The 18,040-nt window shown below is 48.0% G+C and overlaps 6 protein-coding genes across 6 annotated transcripts; 4 read left to right on the top strand and 2 right to left on the bottom strand.

The window, feature by feature from the left end:
- Window positions 1–106: 106 nt before the first annotated feature.
- Window positions 107–3,019, top strand: BDV27DRAFT_139174 (putative chromatin assembly factor 1 subunit B; the record flags this gene model as incomplete). Its single annotated transcript, XM_032069396.1, has 4 exons — window positions 107–209; window positions 293–529; window positions 609–1,689; window positions 1,740–3,019. Coding segments are annotated over 4 exons (2,037 nt in total), but the record flags the coding sequence as incomplete, so codon positions are not given.
- Window positions 3,020–3,024: 5 nt separating this feature from the next.
- BDV27DRAFT_84393 (trehalose-6-phosphate synthase) lies at window positions 3,025–6,242 on the bottom strand. The gene is made up of 3 exons (XM_032077753.1): window positions 6,093–6,242; window positions 4,691–6,023; window positions 3,025–4,633 (listed from the first exon to the last, which is right to left on the bottom strand). Exons 1-3 carry the CDS (start codon window positions 6,113–6,115, stop codon window positions 3,230–3,232), a joined length of 2,760 nt encoding a protein of 919 aa, XP_031920621.1. The 5' UTR covers window positions 6,116–6,242; the 3' UTR covers window positions 3,025–3,229.
- A 934-nt stretch (window positions 6,243–7,176) lies between these two features.
- BDV27DRAFT_84399 (glycosyltransferase family 20 protein) lies at window positions 7,177–9,348 on the top strand. Its single transcript, XM_032077754.1, has 5 exons — window positions 7,177–7,659; window positions 7,762–8,137; window positions 8,196–8,566; window positions 8,623–8,962; window positions 9,024–9,348. Exons 1-5 carry the CDS (start codon window positions 7,359–7,361, stop codon window positions 9,073–9,075), a joined length of 1,440 nt encoding a protein of 479 aa, XP_031920620.1. The 5' UTR covers window positions 7,177–7,358; the 3' UTR covers window positions 9,076–9,348.
- A 1-nt stretch (window position 9,349) lies between these two features.
- Window positions 9,350–10,650, bottom strand: BDV27DRAFT_84408 (NmrA/HSCARG family protein). The gene is made up of 3 exons (XM_032077755.1): window positions 10,346–10,650; window positions 9,867–10,281; window positions 9,350–9,801 (listed from the first exon to the last, which is right to left on the bottom strand). The coding sequence occupies exons 1-3, from the start codon at window positions 10,517–10,519 to the stop codon at window positions 9,473–9,475; spliced, it is 918 nt and encodes a 305-aa protein (XP_031920619.1). The 5' UTR covers window positions 10,520–10,650; the 3' UTR covers window positions 9,350–9,472.
- A 255-nt stretch (window positions 10,651–10,905) lies between these two features.
- On the top strand, window positions 10,906–12,140 carry BDV27DRAFT_139169 (uncharacterized protein). The gene is made up of 3 exons (XM_032069395.1): window positions 10,906–11,128; window positions 11,188–11,270; window positions 11,322–12,140. The coding sequence occupies exon 3, from the start codon at window positions 11,823–11,825 to the stop codon at window positions 12,123–12,125; it is 303 nt and encodes a 100-aa protein (XP_031920618.1). The 5' UTR covers window positions 10,906–11,128; window positions 11,188–11,270; window positions 11,322–11,822; the 3' UTR covers window positions 12,126–12,140.
- A 2,542-nt stretch (window positions 12,141–14,682) lies between these two features.
- Window positions 14,683–16,504, top strand: png1 (peptide-N4-(N-acetyl-beta-glucosaminyl)asparagine amidase). The gene is made up of 3 exons (XM_032077752.1): window positions 14,683–15,355; window positions 15,431–15,831; window positions 15,884–16,504. Exons 1-3 carry the CDS (start codon window positions 14,796–14,798, stop codon window positions 16,297–16,299), a joined length of 1,377 nt encoding a protein of 458 aa, XP_031920617.1. The 5' UTR covers window positions 14,683–14,795; the 3' UTR covers window positions 16,300–16,504.
- Window positions 16,505–18,040: the final 1,536 nt, after the last annotated feature.

Raw genomic sequence — 18,040 nt, 5'->3', positions numbered from 1 at the left:
CTATCTATAGTGACAACAATGTCCGCGTACGGTCCCCCCTCCCCCCTCGTGAAACCCCCCCCTTTCTTGTGATCATTCCCACCGTTTCTGACAGAAACCACCATAGCTATGGAGAGTGGAATCGACAGGCGAAGAACGGAAGGTGTCCTACCTGAGCACACTAGTGAAACATACACAAGCCGTCAATGTCGTTCGGTTCAGTCCAAAAGGTGCGGGTTGCAATCTCTCATGCGGGGAAACGTTTTTTTTCTTTCTTTTCTTTTTTTGTTGTAGCTAACCTCGAAATATTTAGGCGAGATGCTGGCATCTGCTGGAGACGACGGTAACGTACTCCTCTGGGTACCGTCGGAGCTGCAGACCCAGGCTCCACTGGGAGAGGATCGGTCGGATGATAAAGAAACATGGAGGGTGAAGCATATGTGCCGCTCATCTGGAGCTGAAATTTATGACCTTGCGTGGTCCCCAGACGGCGTCTTCATCATTACAGGGAGCATGGACAATATTGCGCGGATATATAATGCCCAAACAGGTATCTTGCTTTTAAATCCATACTCAGTCATCATGCTCCTCCTTTCCGTCAATGGGTTGCTGATCCTTGAAACCCTCAGGACAAATGGTCCGCCAGATTGCGGAGCATTCGCACTATGTTCAAGGAGTAGCCTGGGATCCCCTCAACGAATTCGTGGCTACGCAATCATCGGACAGATCTGTACACATCTATAGCCTGAAGACAAAGGATGGCCAGTTCACACTTACTTCTCATGGCAAGTTTTTGAAGATGGACTTGCCAGCCAAGCGTATCTCAGCCAGCAGTCCCGCACCCCAGGATACCTCTGTCCGGTCGCAGCCGGTGACTGCTAATGCTGCTGCAATCACTTCTCCGGCGCCGTCGACTCCGGGCACGCCAATGGCTAACCTGCCAATGGACCCTCCACCCGTATCCCATAGTCGCAGGTCGTCATTTGGTTCCTCCCCATCGATCCGCCGCTCTGCGTCCCCGGCGCCATCTCTACCATTGCCAGCGGTGAAGCCTCTGGAAGTGCCGTCACCGGGGCTCCTAGGTGGACTGGGTGTCAAGAATGCTAATATCTATGCCAACGAAACTTTTACGTCCTTTTTTAGGCGATTGACTTTCGCCCCTGATGGCAGCTTGCTGTTTACACCGGCGGGTCAGTACAAGACTTCACATATGTCTGCGACAGATCCCACCAAAGCTACAGACGAGATCATCAATACCGTCTACGTTTATACTCGGGCAGGTTTCAACAAACCCCCAGTATCCCACCTGCCAGGCCACAAGAAGCCTTCTGTTGCGGTGAAGTGCTCTCCCATCTTCTATACATTGCGACAGGCCCCCCAACCGGCTCGTCATATTACTTTGGATACTTCTTCTGGAGAGGAAGCATTTGCCTCTCTTCCTGATCCTGTAGTTAATTCGACCACTGACCGTCCATCTATGGAGCCTCCAACATCGGCACATAACGCGGGTGACGCGGCAAAGATCAACCACACCTCAAAGGATGAGAGCCCTTCCACCACTCCAGCACCAATGCCTGTTTTCGCCTTACCATACCGAATCGTATATGCTGTGGCCACTCAGGACTCCGTCTTGGTGTATGATACTCAGCAACAGGCTCCGATATGCGTAGTCAGCAATTTACACTTCGCAACCTTTACTGACTTGACATGGTAAGTCTATTTCCGTGCTCAGACCGTATCGTGATTTAACAATTGATTAGGTCGAATGATGGTTTGACGTTGATAATGAGCTCATCGGATGGCTTCTGTTCTACTCTTACGTTTGCACCGGGAGAGTTGGGTCAGCCCTATACTGCTCCAGTGTCAACCGCTCACCAGACTTCAACTTCTGGCGTACAGTCCACAGGTCATGCACCAAACTCGGCGAAACCAAGCCCGGGAATGGCCCCAGGCAACGCAACTCCAATACCTCCAATGCCTCCGGCAAGCCCTGCGCGGTCTAATTCTGTATCGTCGATTGCTACGCAATCTACTGCTACGCAGCAAGCCACGGGATCTGTTGTCAATAACCCGACACCGACACTCGGATCTGTGCCGTTAGTCACAGCAACGCATTCGTCACAACCACCAACTCTGCCACTTACTACGCCGCCGCAGACACCGATGTCGACCGTCTCTCAGAGCGGGACAAGCACTGTCAACAGTGTTCTAGGCAAGCGAGCCAGCGAGTCTGAAAAAGAGGAAACTAAGGATCAGGATTCTGTTCCACAAGTACAACAGCCGAAGAAAAGACGAGTAGCACCGACTCTCGTTTCTACCGGTCACGGCCCCTCGTCTTCGAAAGATGGTCTCCAGAATACCGACGGTGGCGGCTAATGTTCCTTGTTCCACCGAGCTTCATAAAAAACCTTCCCAGACGGATGTATAAAACTCTGTTCTCTTGCCTACTGAGTCGACTGCGGATGGCTCGAGTGCTTATGATATTTTTGTTATGAGTAATGTGTCCTTTTTTCCTCCGCCCACAAGACTCCGCATCATGTTTACGTCCTGTGGGATTTACCTACCGTGTTCTGGGATCTTGGTAGAGTTTAATAGTCATGCATCTGCCCACTGTTGGCGCTTCACACTTTTTTCTTCTGTTATTCCTTCTATTATTGTTATCCAATCGGCACTCCTCGGGATACCTCTTTGCGGTCTTTTGAACCTCTTCCCGTCGAATGAGCTTGCAGTATTTGGGCATGAGGTCGAATTTATTGGTGTTATTATTCTACGGCTGCCCTTTTTCTTGGGCCTTGCGCTTCATGCTCCGATTGCCCTTTCGTGTGCAAGAAGAATATCGCGTCGGTTGGTGGTGAATGATAGGCTTTTATGATTGTTATCTGAGCAGCCATCTCGATGATTACCTTGTGTAGGTTAGGTGATATTTATTGGGAGCAGAATATTGTTCATGACGGCTACTTTGTTTTGATATCCGATATTTCATGTCATATCATATTTACGTTGATGTACAGCTTAATCCAGTAAGAATTTGAAAAAAAAAAAAAGCATTCTTCTGTCTACTCTAGATACATTACCATTATATCCCTTCCGACTTCGTTTATATTAGGAAACAAAGACTTAGACAAATAATGAAAAACAATGAGAAAGATTGAAATTACACATGTTCCAGGCGAAACCGGAAAAAAAAGGTCATGAGGATATTGTTGGTTGAGTTTGGACTTGAGAATGCTTTCCAAGAAGCGTGGATATTTCAGTGGGCTGCACTGACACCGTTGGTTATGACCCCTTTCAGTCCATTGCGCCCATTCTCGCTTTGGCAATCATGGCAACCGTGCGTTACTGGAGAACACAGGGCATCTACAACGGTTGCCACACTCATATCACTAGGGAGCACGGCTTTAGCCTCAGTAGCATGGACGCCGACGGTAAGGGTGGTAACGCTTGAGACTGTGCCGGCAGATTGCAAGCGGTTTGCCCAGCGGAATAGTGCTTCATCGCCGCGGGAGCCGCCTGCTACAAACAGGAAGTCAGGGACTTGACTTAATTGGCCCACGACGGATTCAGCAGCTTTGGCTTTTGTAATGTCCAAGGGTTCGACGCTCACTGCACCATCTGTAAGAACGATTCGGATGGCTTCACTGCCACGTGTGCCATTGATCTGATCAGCAAGATCGGAGGCCTGTCGGGCAGCAATTTCAGGATCATGAGCGTGGTTATATAAAAAGCTTAGTATGCAGCGGCGCTCTTCCAACTGGCTTCCCTCGGTCCTTTCTTGGTAGTACTGGATGACTTTGCGAATTCCATTCCTCCAGTCTTTGGCCTTCGCCATGTCTACCAACGCCCGCCACTGAGTTTGTCCAATGTCACGTACGAAGCAGCCATTCTCGGCGATCAGTCCAACTCGACTGGAAACTTCTTTAAGCCTAGATTCAAGCTGTTCTGGGCTCTTGTTACTAGTCACGTAAACTTTGTTTTTCGGGTCAAGGAGCAAGCGGTCCAGGAGAGAGCCCAATTCAAAGGAAGACTTTGAGTCATCAGATTGGAGGACACCATCGTCCTCGAGGAAAAAGAGCCGTGAGTTGGATTTTTCGTATGATTCCTCTAATTTGTGTACTGAGAGAGACGAGACTTGACTGAGCTCACGAGATAACTGCGTGCTGTGAGCCTTGTGGAGAGCTGTCTGAAACGACTTGTACCACGCGATAGCAGTACAGGATGCCTTTTTTTCAAGCAGATATTCCCAATTACGCTGTTTCTGATCTGGTGACATCTCAAGCGCCTTGTGGATTGTATCTGCAACTTCTCTGTAGTCCCATGGGTTGACAAGTAGTTCGTGGCCACCGAATATAGAAGCGCTCCCAGTGAATTCACTAAGGATGAGGGAGCCATGGCGCTGGGACGCAACTTTTCCATCTTGACAATGGAGGTAATCGTGACTTGTAAGGTTCATGCCCTCCCTCAGGCTTGTCACCATGAAGATGTCAGCCACGCTCATCAGAGCCAAAAACTGCGAGTAGCTAATATCTTGTCTTAAGAGTACGAGAGGTTGATGTGTTAATGTCGAATAAGTAGAATTTATCCTCATGGCAATCTTTGAGACTTGCGCCTCCAATTCAGGCAGCTCTGACGCCGAAGCGACTTGAACGAGGACAACCTGAGTCTGTTAGCATACAAGGCCTAGGGTAGATGGAAAGGCTCAGTCCAAACATACACTATCTCTCCACTTCGGGTATTTTTTCAAGAATAGCTCATAAGCTAATAACTTCTGCTTGATACCACCAGGTGCATCAAGCCTATCTCGAGCGACGATCAAACGTTTCCCACTGTACCTGGAGATTATGTTTGCAATCCAATCCTTCACCTCGGCTGTCTGGCGTAGCTCATCGAGTGCTTGAAAATCGATCCCGATAGGCAAACGTTTCACGTGGACGAAACGCTGTGGAAGTTGGACTCCATCGACGGATACCTCCAAACTTAGAAGTCGACTACATGACTGAAGAAAGTGATAGCAATACTCGTCTGTCTGGAAAGAAACGAGATCAGCTCCCAGAAGACCGTTAAGTAGAGCACCTCGTGCATTGATACACCTGAAGATCTCGGAAGAGGGGAACGCAGCATGCATGGAGAAGCCGATCTCTGCGCCTGGTAGCTTCTCCCGGAGCAACGCAGGCAGGAGTAAAAGATGATAATCATGAATCCAGATACTATCGCCAGGGCGCCAGCACGACGCGATGGTGTTTGCAAATGCTTCGTTTACTTTCACGTATTGCTTCCAGGAGTAGTCGTCGTACTGGGTGTGCCGGGGGCTTTCCTGCATCTGATAATGGAAAGCTGGCCAAAGGACTGCGCGACAAAAGTGCGAGTAGTGCCCTTCAAACTCCTCATCGCCGACAAAGACTGTGAGGGAGTTGTAGTTATCCTCGAGCGTCTCTCCGATTCTGGCGCGTGTTTCATCTTTCAAAGAGTCGGTTGGCATACCCAGAGTGCCTACCCACATCTTGTCCGACAGAATGCCTGCTCTTTCAGCGGCATTGACAGCATTTCGCATACCGCCATTGCCCTGTTCAGCTGATTTGACAACCCAGTCCTGGCCACAAAGTAATGCGCGCGGACTTCCAGGGTCCTCTTCCGAATCTGGTGTCTCTAGGACTCCATCAACGTATAATGGCTCGTCATACCCGTCCCCTGGGTTTGGACGGCTCAGGATCGACGGCTCAGGGGGACCAGTAGCCTTGGAACGAGGCTGGTTGAATTTGCGACTCTGACCCCAGGAAACAACGCGAGGTTCGCTGGGCCCCGGGCCGTAGGGGTCATCCGCGGAAGCAATCTCGCCTGCAGCACGCGAGATGTAAGGTTTGAAGATCTTCTCATCTTCCGTTGTAGCGCCGGGGGTAAGCGATAAGCTGTAACCCCTCGAGTGACGTCTCCGTCGCGCTTCAGCTAGCCGTCCTACGATCCGGTCATCTGAATGAGAATAGCTCGTAGATGACTTCCGGCGATGCCTGTATTCTGTGGCGCGGAAGTCAATCGTATAGGGGAGGAACCTATTGAAACCGATCAGATACCATTTCCACCAGATGGTTGAGAGAGTGGGAACGTGTAAGATGACTTACAGCGAGACAAGAAAGACCGTCATTGATTAGACGTTCCGAGAGTTGAGGACCTCTCTACCAGTGTTTGAAGGAAGAATCTAATAGTGTATGTATCCACTATTCAAGAAGAATATAATAAATAGATTAAGGTTGGTATGTGCAGTCGAATGGTCTGCAATGAGACTTGGAACATCTGTGTTTTCCGGGCCAAGGGATGTTGAAGGTTGAAGGACCAAGTCTACATTCTATATGTTTTGCAAACCAATGGAAAAGCAATCCTGAAAATTCCGGCGGGAAGTTAGACAGCCGAGAAGCATAATGAATGACCCAAGGAATGACAACCGTTACGATTGGACCATGGAAATCGCGAGGTTGTGAGAGAGCAGGTGAAAGAGAAAAAGAACATTCTGGGCTTTTCGAGGGGACGAAACCAAGAGCACGAAAAGCAGGTGATGGATGCCTCAAAGGAGGGGTATTCTCTCTGCCTTGGGCGTGACTCGGGCGCGGGGCTCATGAGATGGAATCATGGAATTGAGGCTATTGGTTTCACAACGTGACCAACCGCATCAGAAAAAAACAGAACCTGCCTGGAAACGTGAGAATAGTTCGTTCAAGCTGTCCTGGACTGTTGTTCACTGTCCAATCGTACCCATGACGTCTTGATTCCCGGGTTGATCCGCGGTTCGGTTTTACCCACTACGCTAAGATAGCGTTAGGCGATGATTCTCGACAGTTCGACAAGTCTAGACCCACCGGCGTTTTCTATCAATCAAGGAAAATGTCCTGCAAGAGCGAAGCACATGGAACCTGACGAGAGAAGTCAGTCGGTCGTAAGGAGTTGGTTATCCCACCTGAGAATTGCGGGAGAATTAGGCAGGAAAAGGGCCACCATGGGAGATAACAGGAGTTCGAAGGGGAGATGAAGAAAGACAAGAAGAAAGTGGATACTTGCTGGATCACGGCATCCCGTGAAGAAAGGACCTTAAGCCTGTTTTGGGCGGCAGAAGACAAAAGACTCAAACAAGACAATTCGAACCAAACCTGGCATCACGAGTCATTCCTTTTCCGAGTGTTGATATCGATCGATCAGGTCATCACTTGTTCCCCACCCCGGTGGTATCCACGCTCCCAGATACCTCATCTCATAATATAATACTATCTTCGTAACCCTATCTACAAAACTCTAATTGATTCTTCTCTCAAATCTTCTGTTCTGCTTCCACGTCGGATACCCCTCTCGAGTTCTCTCTCTCTCTCTCTCTCTCTCTCTCTCCCAATCTCTCTCTCATGGCTTCCACCGACTCATCGCTGGGCGACTCACGCCTGCTGATCGTTTCCAATCGCCTTCCCATCACTATTAGACGATCTGGGAATGGCAAGTATGAATTTTCGATGTCTTCCGGTGGACTAGTGACCGGATTGAGTGGTCTGTCTAAGACAACAACCTTTCAATGGTACGGATGGCCAGGATTGGAAGTACCGGAGGATGAAGTCCCTTCTGTGAAACAAAGACTCAAAGACGAATTTGGCGCAACTCCGGTGTTCATGGATGACAAACTAGCGGATCGTCACTACAATGGCTTCTCCAGTAAGTGCTTTCCCTCAAATTCCGGCGCCAGTGTCAGGCTTACAGCCACCTCCACCTTAGCTGGTGCCCTAGCAGTGGGACCGTGCTAATATGACTCACTAGACTCGATCCTTTGGCCTCTATTGCACTACCATCCTGGTGAGATTGTGTTTGATGAGGGTGCCTGGGATGCCTACCGTGAGGCAAATCTTCTATTCGCCAAAACCATCGCTAAGGAAGCCCAAGAGGGTGACCTAGTCTGGGTGCATGATTATCATCTCATGCTTCTTCCGGAATTGCTTCAGGAGCAACTTAGTCTCCTGGGAAAGAAGAATATTCGGATTGGATTTTTCCTTCACACACCATTCCCCAGTAGTGAAATCTACAGAATCCTGCCCGTTAGAGCCGAACTTCTGCGAGGTTTGCTGCATTGTCACTTGATCGGTTTCCATACCTATGACTACGCGCGTCACTTCTTAAGCAGCTGTGCTCACATACTGTATGTATAACAAGAACCTTCTCTACCTGAGTATGCACCAGCTGACAGGTCACTCTAGCGGATTGGTGACGACCCCTAGCAGCGTAAAATATGAAGGCAGGTCTATCAATGTTGGGGCTTTCCCCATTGGAATTGACCCAGACAAGTTCACTGAAGGCTTGAAGAGCCCGAAGGTGCAAAATCGCATCGCGAGTCTGGAGAATAAATTCCAGGGAACAAAATTGATGGTCAGCGTTGACCGCCTGGATTATATCAAGGGTATCCCTCAGAAGTTACATGCCCTGGAAGTCTTTCTCCAAAACCATCCAGAATGGGTTGGTAAGGTCGTCCTGGTTCAGGTGGCTGTCCCAAGTCGTCAGGATGTCGAAGAATACCAGAATTTAAGAGCGGTAGTAAATGAGCTAGTGGGCCGAATCAATGGCAAATTCGGTAAGCCACGTCTTTGTAACACTCCTACGACAGTCCCACACTAACCAGAACAATAGGAACGGTGGACTACATGCCTATACATTTCATGCACAAGTCGGTGAGCTTCGATGAACTCATTGCTTTATATGCGGCATCAGATGCCTGCGTTGTCTCTTCGACTCGCGATGGAATGAATTTGGTATCCTTCGAGTACATCGCAACTCAACAGAAGCGCAAAGGCGTTCTCATCTTGTCTGAATTTGCCGGTGCTGCCCAAAGCCTCAACGGAAGCATTGTTGTCAATCCATGGAACACCGAAGAGCTGGCAGAGGCGTATCATGAGGCAGTTTCAATTAGCAAAGAACAGCGCGCCGTTCAATTTGCAAAGCTCTACAAGTATATCTCGAAATACACAAGGTATGCCTACACCCGGTTAGGATCGTTTTTTTTTTTTTTTGGTAATACTAACATTGCGTAGTGCTTTCTGGGGTCAGTCGTTTGTGGCCGAGATGTCTCAATGCTCATCTTGATATACTACAATCTATCTTTCCTTCGTTATCTTCAGTCTTTCTGGGTACAGTCAAGCGTGACGGTTATGTTTCTTTTCGTGATGGCATAGCATTCGATTCTAATACATAGATCTAATGACGTTCTGACGAGGCTTAGCAACAGTTATATGTTTAATTCAGCTTAGATAGCCGTAATGACAGCGGCCGGGTGTTAGCGGTAGTCATACTATAAATGAATACACGAATCAATCCTTTGTGTTGAACTCATAATTCCGAAGGCTTCAATATCTCAAGCCAAGTGCAACCACTTAGATAGGAGTAGGAAAGGATAGAGCAACATGGATTTCCTGAAACCTAGCTATAGGAGCTATAGACATTATCCCCTTAACGGCACCGACAATTTATCCCACCGATATAACTACAGCCAAGCATCCACATTTTTCTTAACAAAATTGGCGAAAGACGTTGGTTTAGCGTCAAGCAACTTCAAGCTCTCATCCAAGGTTTGCCCAAGAAAATACCCAGGCGACTCAATCAGTAGATGATTCTCGAGAAACTCCTGAGCCACGGGTGGCGGAAGAACCGCTTTATATTGATCGGCGGATACCGACACAAAGACAGCCTGCTTTCCTGTTACCTCAGTAAAGATTTTCACAATCTCTTCGGCGGTATAGTAGCCGGCGGCTTCGAGAACCTGCTTCCCGTTAAGCTCAGAAGCATGTTTAATGACGGATTTGACGAAAAGCCCTGATTATTGTTAGATACACTCAAAATCTTCTTTAGCTTCCCAGGACCAGCAGAATCAAACTTACCGGTATCACTCGCGGCATCGAACAGAGGAAACTTAGCCTTAGCACCATCAACAGGGTAGAAAAGCTGATACGTGCCATCATCGCCCTTTTTCAGCATTTGCAGGTAATTGAGCATGAAGTAACCCGCAAGGACGAAAGTGCAGGGAACACCCGAAGCACGGATGTATCTTTCTATTTCAGCCTTGCCATCGAAATGGGGTACATGGCTGAGTCGCCCACCAGTGGAGTCGGTAACGTGAACAAGAGAAGAGAAGATCAGGTGTTGGACGCCGAGCTCTTTGGCTACATCGGCGACGTTCTTGCCCTGGGTGACTTCGGTGTCCTTGTCGACGTATTCCCAGTAGTTAGTTACTAGGAAGATGGTGTGGGATCCATTGAGAGCTGTGCGGAGGGAGTCGACGGAGTTCAGATTAGCCTGTGTGAGGTTAGTTATGAGCTTTGCAGGCTCGACCGAGCCAATGCAGGGTTTGCAGACTGACGGTAACGACCTCCACTCCACGCTTTTGCAGCTCCTGGGCTGCGGGCTTGGTGGTATCGCGAGTGATGCCTCGAATCTTGAAATCTTTGGATAGCTGAGGATCAGCCAGAATATGATTAATTACGGAGCCGCCCTGATTGCCAGTGGCACCGAAGACAGTAATCAGCTTGGACATGTTGGAAGTAGTTCTCGTGGACTGATGATTGTTGAGAGTGTTGGATATCCAGCACTCGTATGGATTGCTATCAGTTTCCAGGGCTTTGGCGTTTTTCCCCCTGATCAATCAAATTCTGGCCCAACGGCATAAATTATTCGCAGTCTTATATATCTATTTTTCCTACATTATATGTCCTATGTTCTTGGATACCTATGTCCTTGTAGTAGATATCTAGACCCGGGGATCCTATTGGCTGGAGGAGTTCGTCAGCTTTCTGGCAATGCCGAACATTAGTCACCTCGGGTTTGCGGGGTCCGAGCTGATTAATGCTGCGCCACAAAATGCTATGGTAACATCGTAGCATCGACAGTCGATATGCATTACGCGCCATGCGTTGTTTGGTATCTCAGGATGCTTCAGTAAGACGGAGTTAATAAGACCGAGATACGGAGTACTCGGAGTACTGTATTAACCTTTCACCGCTTACCCTTCGTTCTTTTGCTTTGTATTCTTGGTTACTCTGGACTATCCGACAGATCCTCAGCGATCGACATTCTCTTTCGAGTTATACGGTAGTTTATGTCTATCATTACATCATGATTATTATCCCGTTAGATTTACACTGGAGTAGGTCAATGTCTACCTTAAATGGAAGCTTCACGGCACGCTAATGGATAGTTGTAAAGGTGCTACATAAAAGTAGTCCTATCAAGATTGCGGGGTTAACACCACACGATTTTCATGCAGGAGGTCTGATCACTGCAATACGGTCGGTGAACTTTGCTCAGTGTTGACCTTTCAATCCTCTAACGTAGTTCAGAGACATACATCTAGATGTCTTGACTGTCCCGAGTCATTGATTGGGTTACAAAAACACATGATAAGATAGGGTTATATCACGAAGTCTATCGGTCGGAGAGGTCAGAAACGTGGACTGATGTAGTCGTGAGATAATATGGACATCATCCGGGGGGGGGGGAAGATGTGCCATATACTTCCCCTGTAGAGAAGTGCTCCGCATTATAGGAAGTTACTGTCCGTCGTACCAAGGGTAAGGGTACGCGGCTTGTGGCCAGGAATGACGTGGGCGTAGCATATCCCGTCTCAACAAGCAACTTCCCACCATTGTGTCAGTTTCTCAAAGCGAGAACCAAGCCAATGATACTGATAATCGACCACTGTGAGTTTACGGAGTAGTGATGGACAATGGCCACCGCGTACGAGTACCCCTGTGAGACGTTGTCGAATCCACTCGGCGCAGAATGCAATTAACTTCTTTCAGCGGGAATTATGCTTCACACAGGTTCCCACTGGCAAGCCGATGGACCGTGATTTTTGCTTCAGTAGGCATGGGAAATCGATAATCACGTTTTCCAGACCGCTATGGAATGCGGATCTCCCAGTAGTTCGAGGTCGGTTTGGTCAAGCCTCACTTACCCGGGAGATGGCATGCTTTCTGTGGCTTGGTCATGGACCAGGTTCCACCGTCCTCGTCGGACAAACACTCTCAATCATGCTACTCCTCTGTATTATTATCTTGTCGTTCAACATTGAGCATGGATTTCGCGGCGCTAAATACGGGGTACGAACTGTAGATCAAGACATTAGGGGGGAGGAAGAATAGAGAGGGTGACTAGGGATTGGACCCTGAACCCGGGGGACGGGAAAGTCAAAAAGTCAAAAAGGGAAAAGCAGAGGGAGAATCGTCAAAGAAAGCTTCCAAGAGCGGATGAGGTATCCATGCCAAGCCCCCTGGGCAGCCAGGGTCTGGGACTAGGCTTTCTTGTCACGTCTGGTCATCCGTCAGAAAGGGGTCTAGTAAGGTGGATCCCTGGGCTGCTCTAGCCAGATCTTGTCCTTCTGCCAAGGCGGACGCTTGCGCGTCTCCGCCACTATCTTGGAAGACTGCCGTAATCCTGTAACACCGAGTCGTTTGGCACTTATTTTCCGAATCGAGTTGGAAATGGGTTCAGTTATGCCCTAGAACCCGGTCGAACTTGTCCCCAGGTATGTACACTCCTACATGCATACATACATGATTGTTGTAAAAGTCCTTGTTGAGAAAAGATCTTGTTATGTTGGTGGCAATTCACGGAGAGGGGCTTTTCGAAGACACAGCATACATTTAACAACTGTCAATCAAGTGGAGATGTATTCATCAGAGTGCAGAAAGCCGCGTATGCACTTGGCTTAGGGACACAGCAGGTCCTTCTATATGTACTTACAGCGTGTGTTATACAGTTAACAGCCAATATTGTAACCCAAAAGCATGAGGAAAGGAAAGAAAGGTAATTTTAAAAGAATTTCGATTAAGCTCAGCAATTAGGGATCATACCCCCTTGATTTTGAAGTGTGGCTCTCATCAGAAGATCACCATGACCATCGCCTTACCAGTTGTACTGACTTAACTGGCTAGCTAGCTGGCGTGGCACAGACCTGATTGCTTGTCCCTAGACTATGTAGATGATGGCGTATGTTTATGGGGGAAACATTTTTTTTTTCCAATGGTTTTTCCAATGGTCGTTCAACTATTAAGACATCTTTGGCTGGCTCAATATTGGGATTATTTAAGATCATATCTATATTATATCCACAGCTGATAATTCGTCAGCAAAGGAGGGGAGCGGGTACTCAAGCTAGAGGCTGTGGTTGAGAATTTCTTCTGGTGATGGGTCATGACATTCGTAAGGCTACGGTTCAAACCGCCCTTTTGAATTTCCTGATTGATCTAGAAGAGGGTCCATTTTGCCCTCTTTCTTGCCCTCAGAAAGGATGATAATTGTCGGGTTCCCCAAGTTTAACGCCGAGTGTGCCGAGAGGGTTCCCCCGAGCGTTCTCTAAATGACACCGCGTGCTGTCTAACGTGCACGGTTGCGCATCCTAAGTATACGATGGTGACATTTTTAGTCTGTTGATCAGAGAGCCGCGTAAGACCGAGCTGACGTCTAGACGAGGTCATTTGAGCTGTACCACCATATGGAGAAAATGAGTCTTCTATGAACCCCTCTATGGATTGAAGTTGGACTGCATGTACTGTACGTATCACAAGCAGCAGGTGATAACAAGTTGGGGTTTATCAAAGACCAGGTGGATTGCGTAGTCATGTATGTCGAGTCGCAGGGGATGAGACCATCCAGAAGGATAAAATTCCACGCGGACAAGGCCAAGCTTTTAAGAGATTCATCAGCATACTCCTCAGCCGGTGGAGAGCGATAGCGATATTGTCCATCAGATGCGAATGAAAATGCGTCTCAAAAGCTTCCCGTTCATCAAGTTAGTGGAGCTTGACGTCTATCCTCGTGAAATCCTGTCAAGTTTGTCGGGATAAGCCGTTGGGAGGGTTGGAGATGACAACCAAATTGATTGCCGTGCCAAGAGAAGGTGGAAGATACAAGAGGTGGTAAATGTGTATTGCCAAATCCTTTGGGGCACAGAGCGTTCTACGGATGGAAACAGTTTAGTCTAGCGGGCAGCGAAAGGGTCTTGGCCATGGTTCAGTTAACTGTTTCGGGGCGGCACACACGCGGCTTGCGGTGCAAATGCTGCACCCTGATTGGGGCAATGACCCCAAGGCTGACGACGCTTCGCCCTCACTGCTGGCGTGGAAAAAAGACCAATGACCTGAAAATTCATCAACTAGTAGTAGTTTAGTTGCGCTTCTCTCTCTTCCTCTCTTTCTCCCTCTCCACTTAGACTGACGACCCTCTCATTCTTCCTCCCTCCCTCTCTCTCTCTCTCTCTGTCTCCCTTTTGGGATCTTCTCTCCTCTCTCTCCTCTAGGTATATCGTTTTTCTTTTTTGAATTTGATTTGATTTTTTTTATTTTCCCTTTTTTTTTTTCGCACCTAATTAATTCTTTTCCCCTCAGCTTCACTTGCCTGAAGCTTCTTTTTTTGTTTTTCCTTCTAATTGTATTGGCCAAAACGACAAGTGAACAATCACTTTCTCTCGTTATTCCATTTTCACCCTTTGTGGTTGTCGTAAGTCGCGGACACGACTACGTTGACCAGCGCCAAGCGTGGCGACCGCTTAGTTGGGCTGTGCGACCATTATACCCTACGGACTGACCTCACTGACCATCATTCTTCTTACTTTACCTACACGACTGACTCGACCCAACAACATCCACGCTCACCCTTTTCCCATCCTTCATTCTCTCTTTCTCATTTCGATAAGGGAGAAAAGGATTATCAACATTCATCACTGAAGGGAGTCATTGAGGATTTATTCAACCTGGAGTGTCAAGTCCGACCGATCGCCGTTGGTGCCCTTCACCCCCCTACCACACACCACCATGGCCGACAGCATACACCACTCACAACGGGCGCAAGGCTCGAACAACTTTGATGCCTCCGAGCTCACCAACGCTTTCGAGCAACTGATGCGTAATAAGAGATTCCATCGTCTCCAGGAACACTCGAGGGCTCGTACTCATTCTCCATCGCCGTCTCCGTCTCAGGTGTCTTCGCCTGGGCCTTACGCACCACCTCATCCCTCGCGAGCACCACCACCACCTCCGCCGACCGCAGCTCCTTTTCAGCCACCCCAATACCCACCACAACCGCAACAATACCCATCAACTCAATCTTCAATGCTGCAGGGGCTACCAATTGTTCCATCGCCGCCACAGGATCAAGCGTCGTTGAAATTCCGCAATCTCCTCCACGTCCTGTCTGTAACACCGACCAAATATGAGAACCCGGGTCTTCTCGATGAAGCCCTCTCCCTTATCCCACTCGATCGGTTATATTCAGAGGCAGAGGAGGAGAGTCAGATCTTGCAGGCACAGGCGGCTAGCGTTGGTGGCAGACCCGAATGGGGATACCAAGATTGTGTTATCCGGTCTCTCCTGAGGTGCGTTAATAGCATGTCTATCTGTTAGATATATCATTAATTATGACCCATAAATGCTAACCACGATCTTCACAGATGGTTCAAAGGATCGTTCTTCCAATTTGTCAACAACCCCCCTTGCTCACGGTGCTTTCGGCCTACAATTGCCCAGGGCAATACACCACCTTTACCCGATGAGACCGCTCGCGGTGCAACACGAGTAGAACTTTACCGATGCTCTGAATTGTCTTGTGGCGCCTACGAGAGATTCCCTCGCTACTCCGATGTTTGGCAACTACTACAAAGCCGCCGGGGCCGTGTAGGCGAATGGGCCAATTGTTTCAGCATGTTCTGCAGAGCCCTTGGTGGCCGTGTACGATGGGTATGGAATTCAGAGGACTACGTCTGGACCGAAGTGTACTCTGAACATCAGAGGCGCTGGGTGCATGTAGATGCCTGTGAGGGGGCATGGGATCAGCCCCGTCTCTACGCTGAAGGTTCGTGTTCCACAACCGACTTGCTCAGCATTCAAACTAACGGTTGTTCCAGGCTGGGGCCGAAAGATGTCCTATTGCATTGCATTTTCAATTGATGGCGCCACCGATGTCACCCGCCGATATGTACGAAGCCCGGCGAAGCATGGAGCATCACGGAACCGCGCTCCTGAAGAGGTCGTGCATTGGGTGATTCTGGAAATCCGAAGGAAGCGTCGGGAGAACCTCTCCAAGACCGACCAAAAGCGTCTGATGAAGGAGGATGAGCGCGAGGAAAAAGAACTTCGCCATTACACAGCTTCTGCCCTTGCTGCAGAGTTGAACAACCTTCTCCCACAGAACCAAACAACCGGTAGACTGGACGAGCAAAAGACTCCTGTCTCGCGGCAGGATGCAGCTGCAGAGTGGCTTGCCGCTAGACAAAGAAACTCTGGTCATTCTGGTCCTGATCACTCTCAGGGTGGACGGTAGCACTGCATCTATTTCAGAGTGTCTACAATCAACTCATCGTCTTGCGAACCGTCGCCCAGGCTCAATCCACTGACGGCCGATTGACAACCAACACGAGATCTTCGACCGATAAGACGATACAACGTGATCAATGTGCTTCGATGCTTGACTTTCGATAAACGCACGATACACGATGGATTCAGCTAGCCTGTTATAGGATTTATATTCGACATTACACGTGCACAGCTCATCATAGGGTAGATCAACCCGTGCTGGTTACAGTGCATTGATCCTATGCATTCCAAAATGAATTGTCTACCGGTCGGACGCCCTCCCCCCTCACTCAGGGTGAAGGGTCTGTCTCATCTACAACTTGCTAGGACCGATGTCCAGCATTACATTGAAACCAAACTCTTTATCTCACGGACTATATGATTCGTGACTTATACCCAGACAATCCTTGGTTACAAGTACAATACGTCTCTTTTGTGGTCATTGACCTACACAATACCCACATCTCAATTTTTCTTTGGTTCATATCCACACATTCTTTGTCGAATCTCGACTCTCTTTTTACTTTTCCTTTATTTTTTTTTTCTTTCTTTTTTACCTTTTTTTCTTACTTGATTTCATCATGACGGGCATCTCAGGAAATAAGGCATTAATTGGATATTTTGTTTTATGGGGCACTCGGCAGGGGTTTGAAAGGCGTCTTCTGATAATTTTAATCTCTCTTCTAATTCCCTTTTTTTTTTTTTTCTTGCTCTTTATTTTGGCCGATGTGCCAAGACTGGAGTCGGCCAGTCAATGCCATGTTGTATGAGAACACGGATGCTTCGGTCGCATGTCGGCTTCGACGAAATAGCATCTTTTCAATTTCCCTTTTTGTTCTGACTCCTGGCGATCTCAGATCCTCTTGTCAAATAAACCAGTTCCTTGACCAGCGAAAACAACGCATCCATTCCTAGATGGGAATCGAGAACTACCGAAGGTTGAGTCCAGTGCATCGTTTCTTGGTCGTAGTAAGACAAGGGTCAAGACACCAACAGATGATCATGCCGACATTCCACCACAAAACATTAGGTAAATTACAATTAAACGAGGGAAAGAAAGAAAATAAGATCCCCACCAACCACGAAACCTCCAACATCCAAAAACGGATCCCTCATAAAACTTCCAAGTGTCAAACGAAGATGGACGCCCCCAGAAATAAAAAGAAGAAAAAAATTATAATAAATTAATAAAAATAAAGAAAAAAAACAGAAAAGAAATAAAGACAGGGTCCAAAATCAGTCCCGACCCAAGGAAAGCACAAATCCGAGACAGCAGAAAGACACCAAATAGGCAAGACGGAGAAACCCACTAGACCCTGGGCCCCATTACAAGTTTAATTACGATATGCAAAATCCCAAGCCGTGATCCGTCAAATCGAACGTCCCTAATCCCCCGCGATTGAGAGCGGGTCCGGTCGGCCACGTCGGTCCCTGGACTAGGCGCCGGTGGCCTCTTGTTTTACGGAGTACGTACTAGTAGTACTATATATAGCTATATATAGAAATGCGATCTGCAATGCGCCGGTTCGTTTTGGGATGTGGTCACCTGAGACCGACCAGATTGAAAGGGTTTCGCGTCCGAAAGTGGTTCTTATTTATATTTATTATTATTTATTTTTATTTTTCTTTCTTTCTTCAATCTTGCTATACTGTTATACTGTGTAGGATGCACACGGCTACTTGGTTGAGTTTTTTTTTTTTTTTTTTTT

The sequence above is a fragment of the Aspergillus caelatus genome, assembly GCF_009193585.1.
Source record: "Aspergillus caelatus strain CBS 763.97 unplaced genomic scaffold BDV27scaffold_439, whole genome shotgun sequence".
NCBI classification, from domain to species: Eukaryota; Fungi; Ascomycota; class Eurotiomycetes; order Eurotiales; family Aspergillaceae; genus Aspergillus; species Aspergillus caelatus.
Note: the sequence above shows the minus strand (reverse complement) of the source record. Positions and strands in the feature narration are given on the sequence as shown.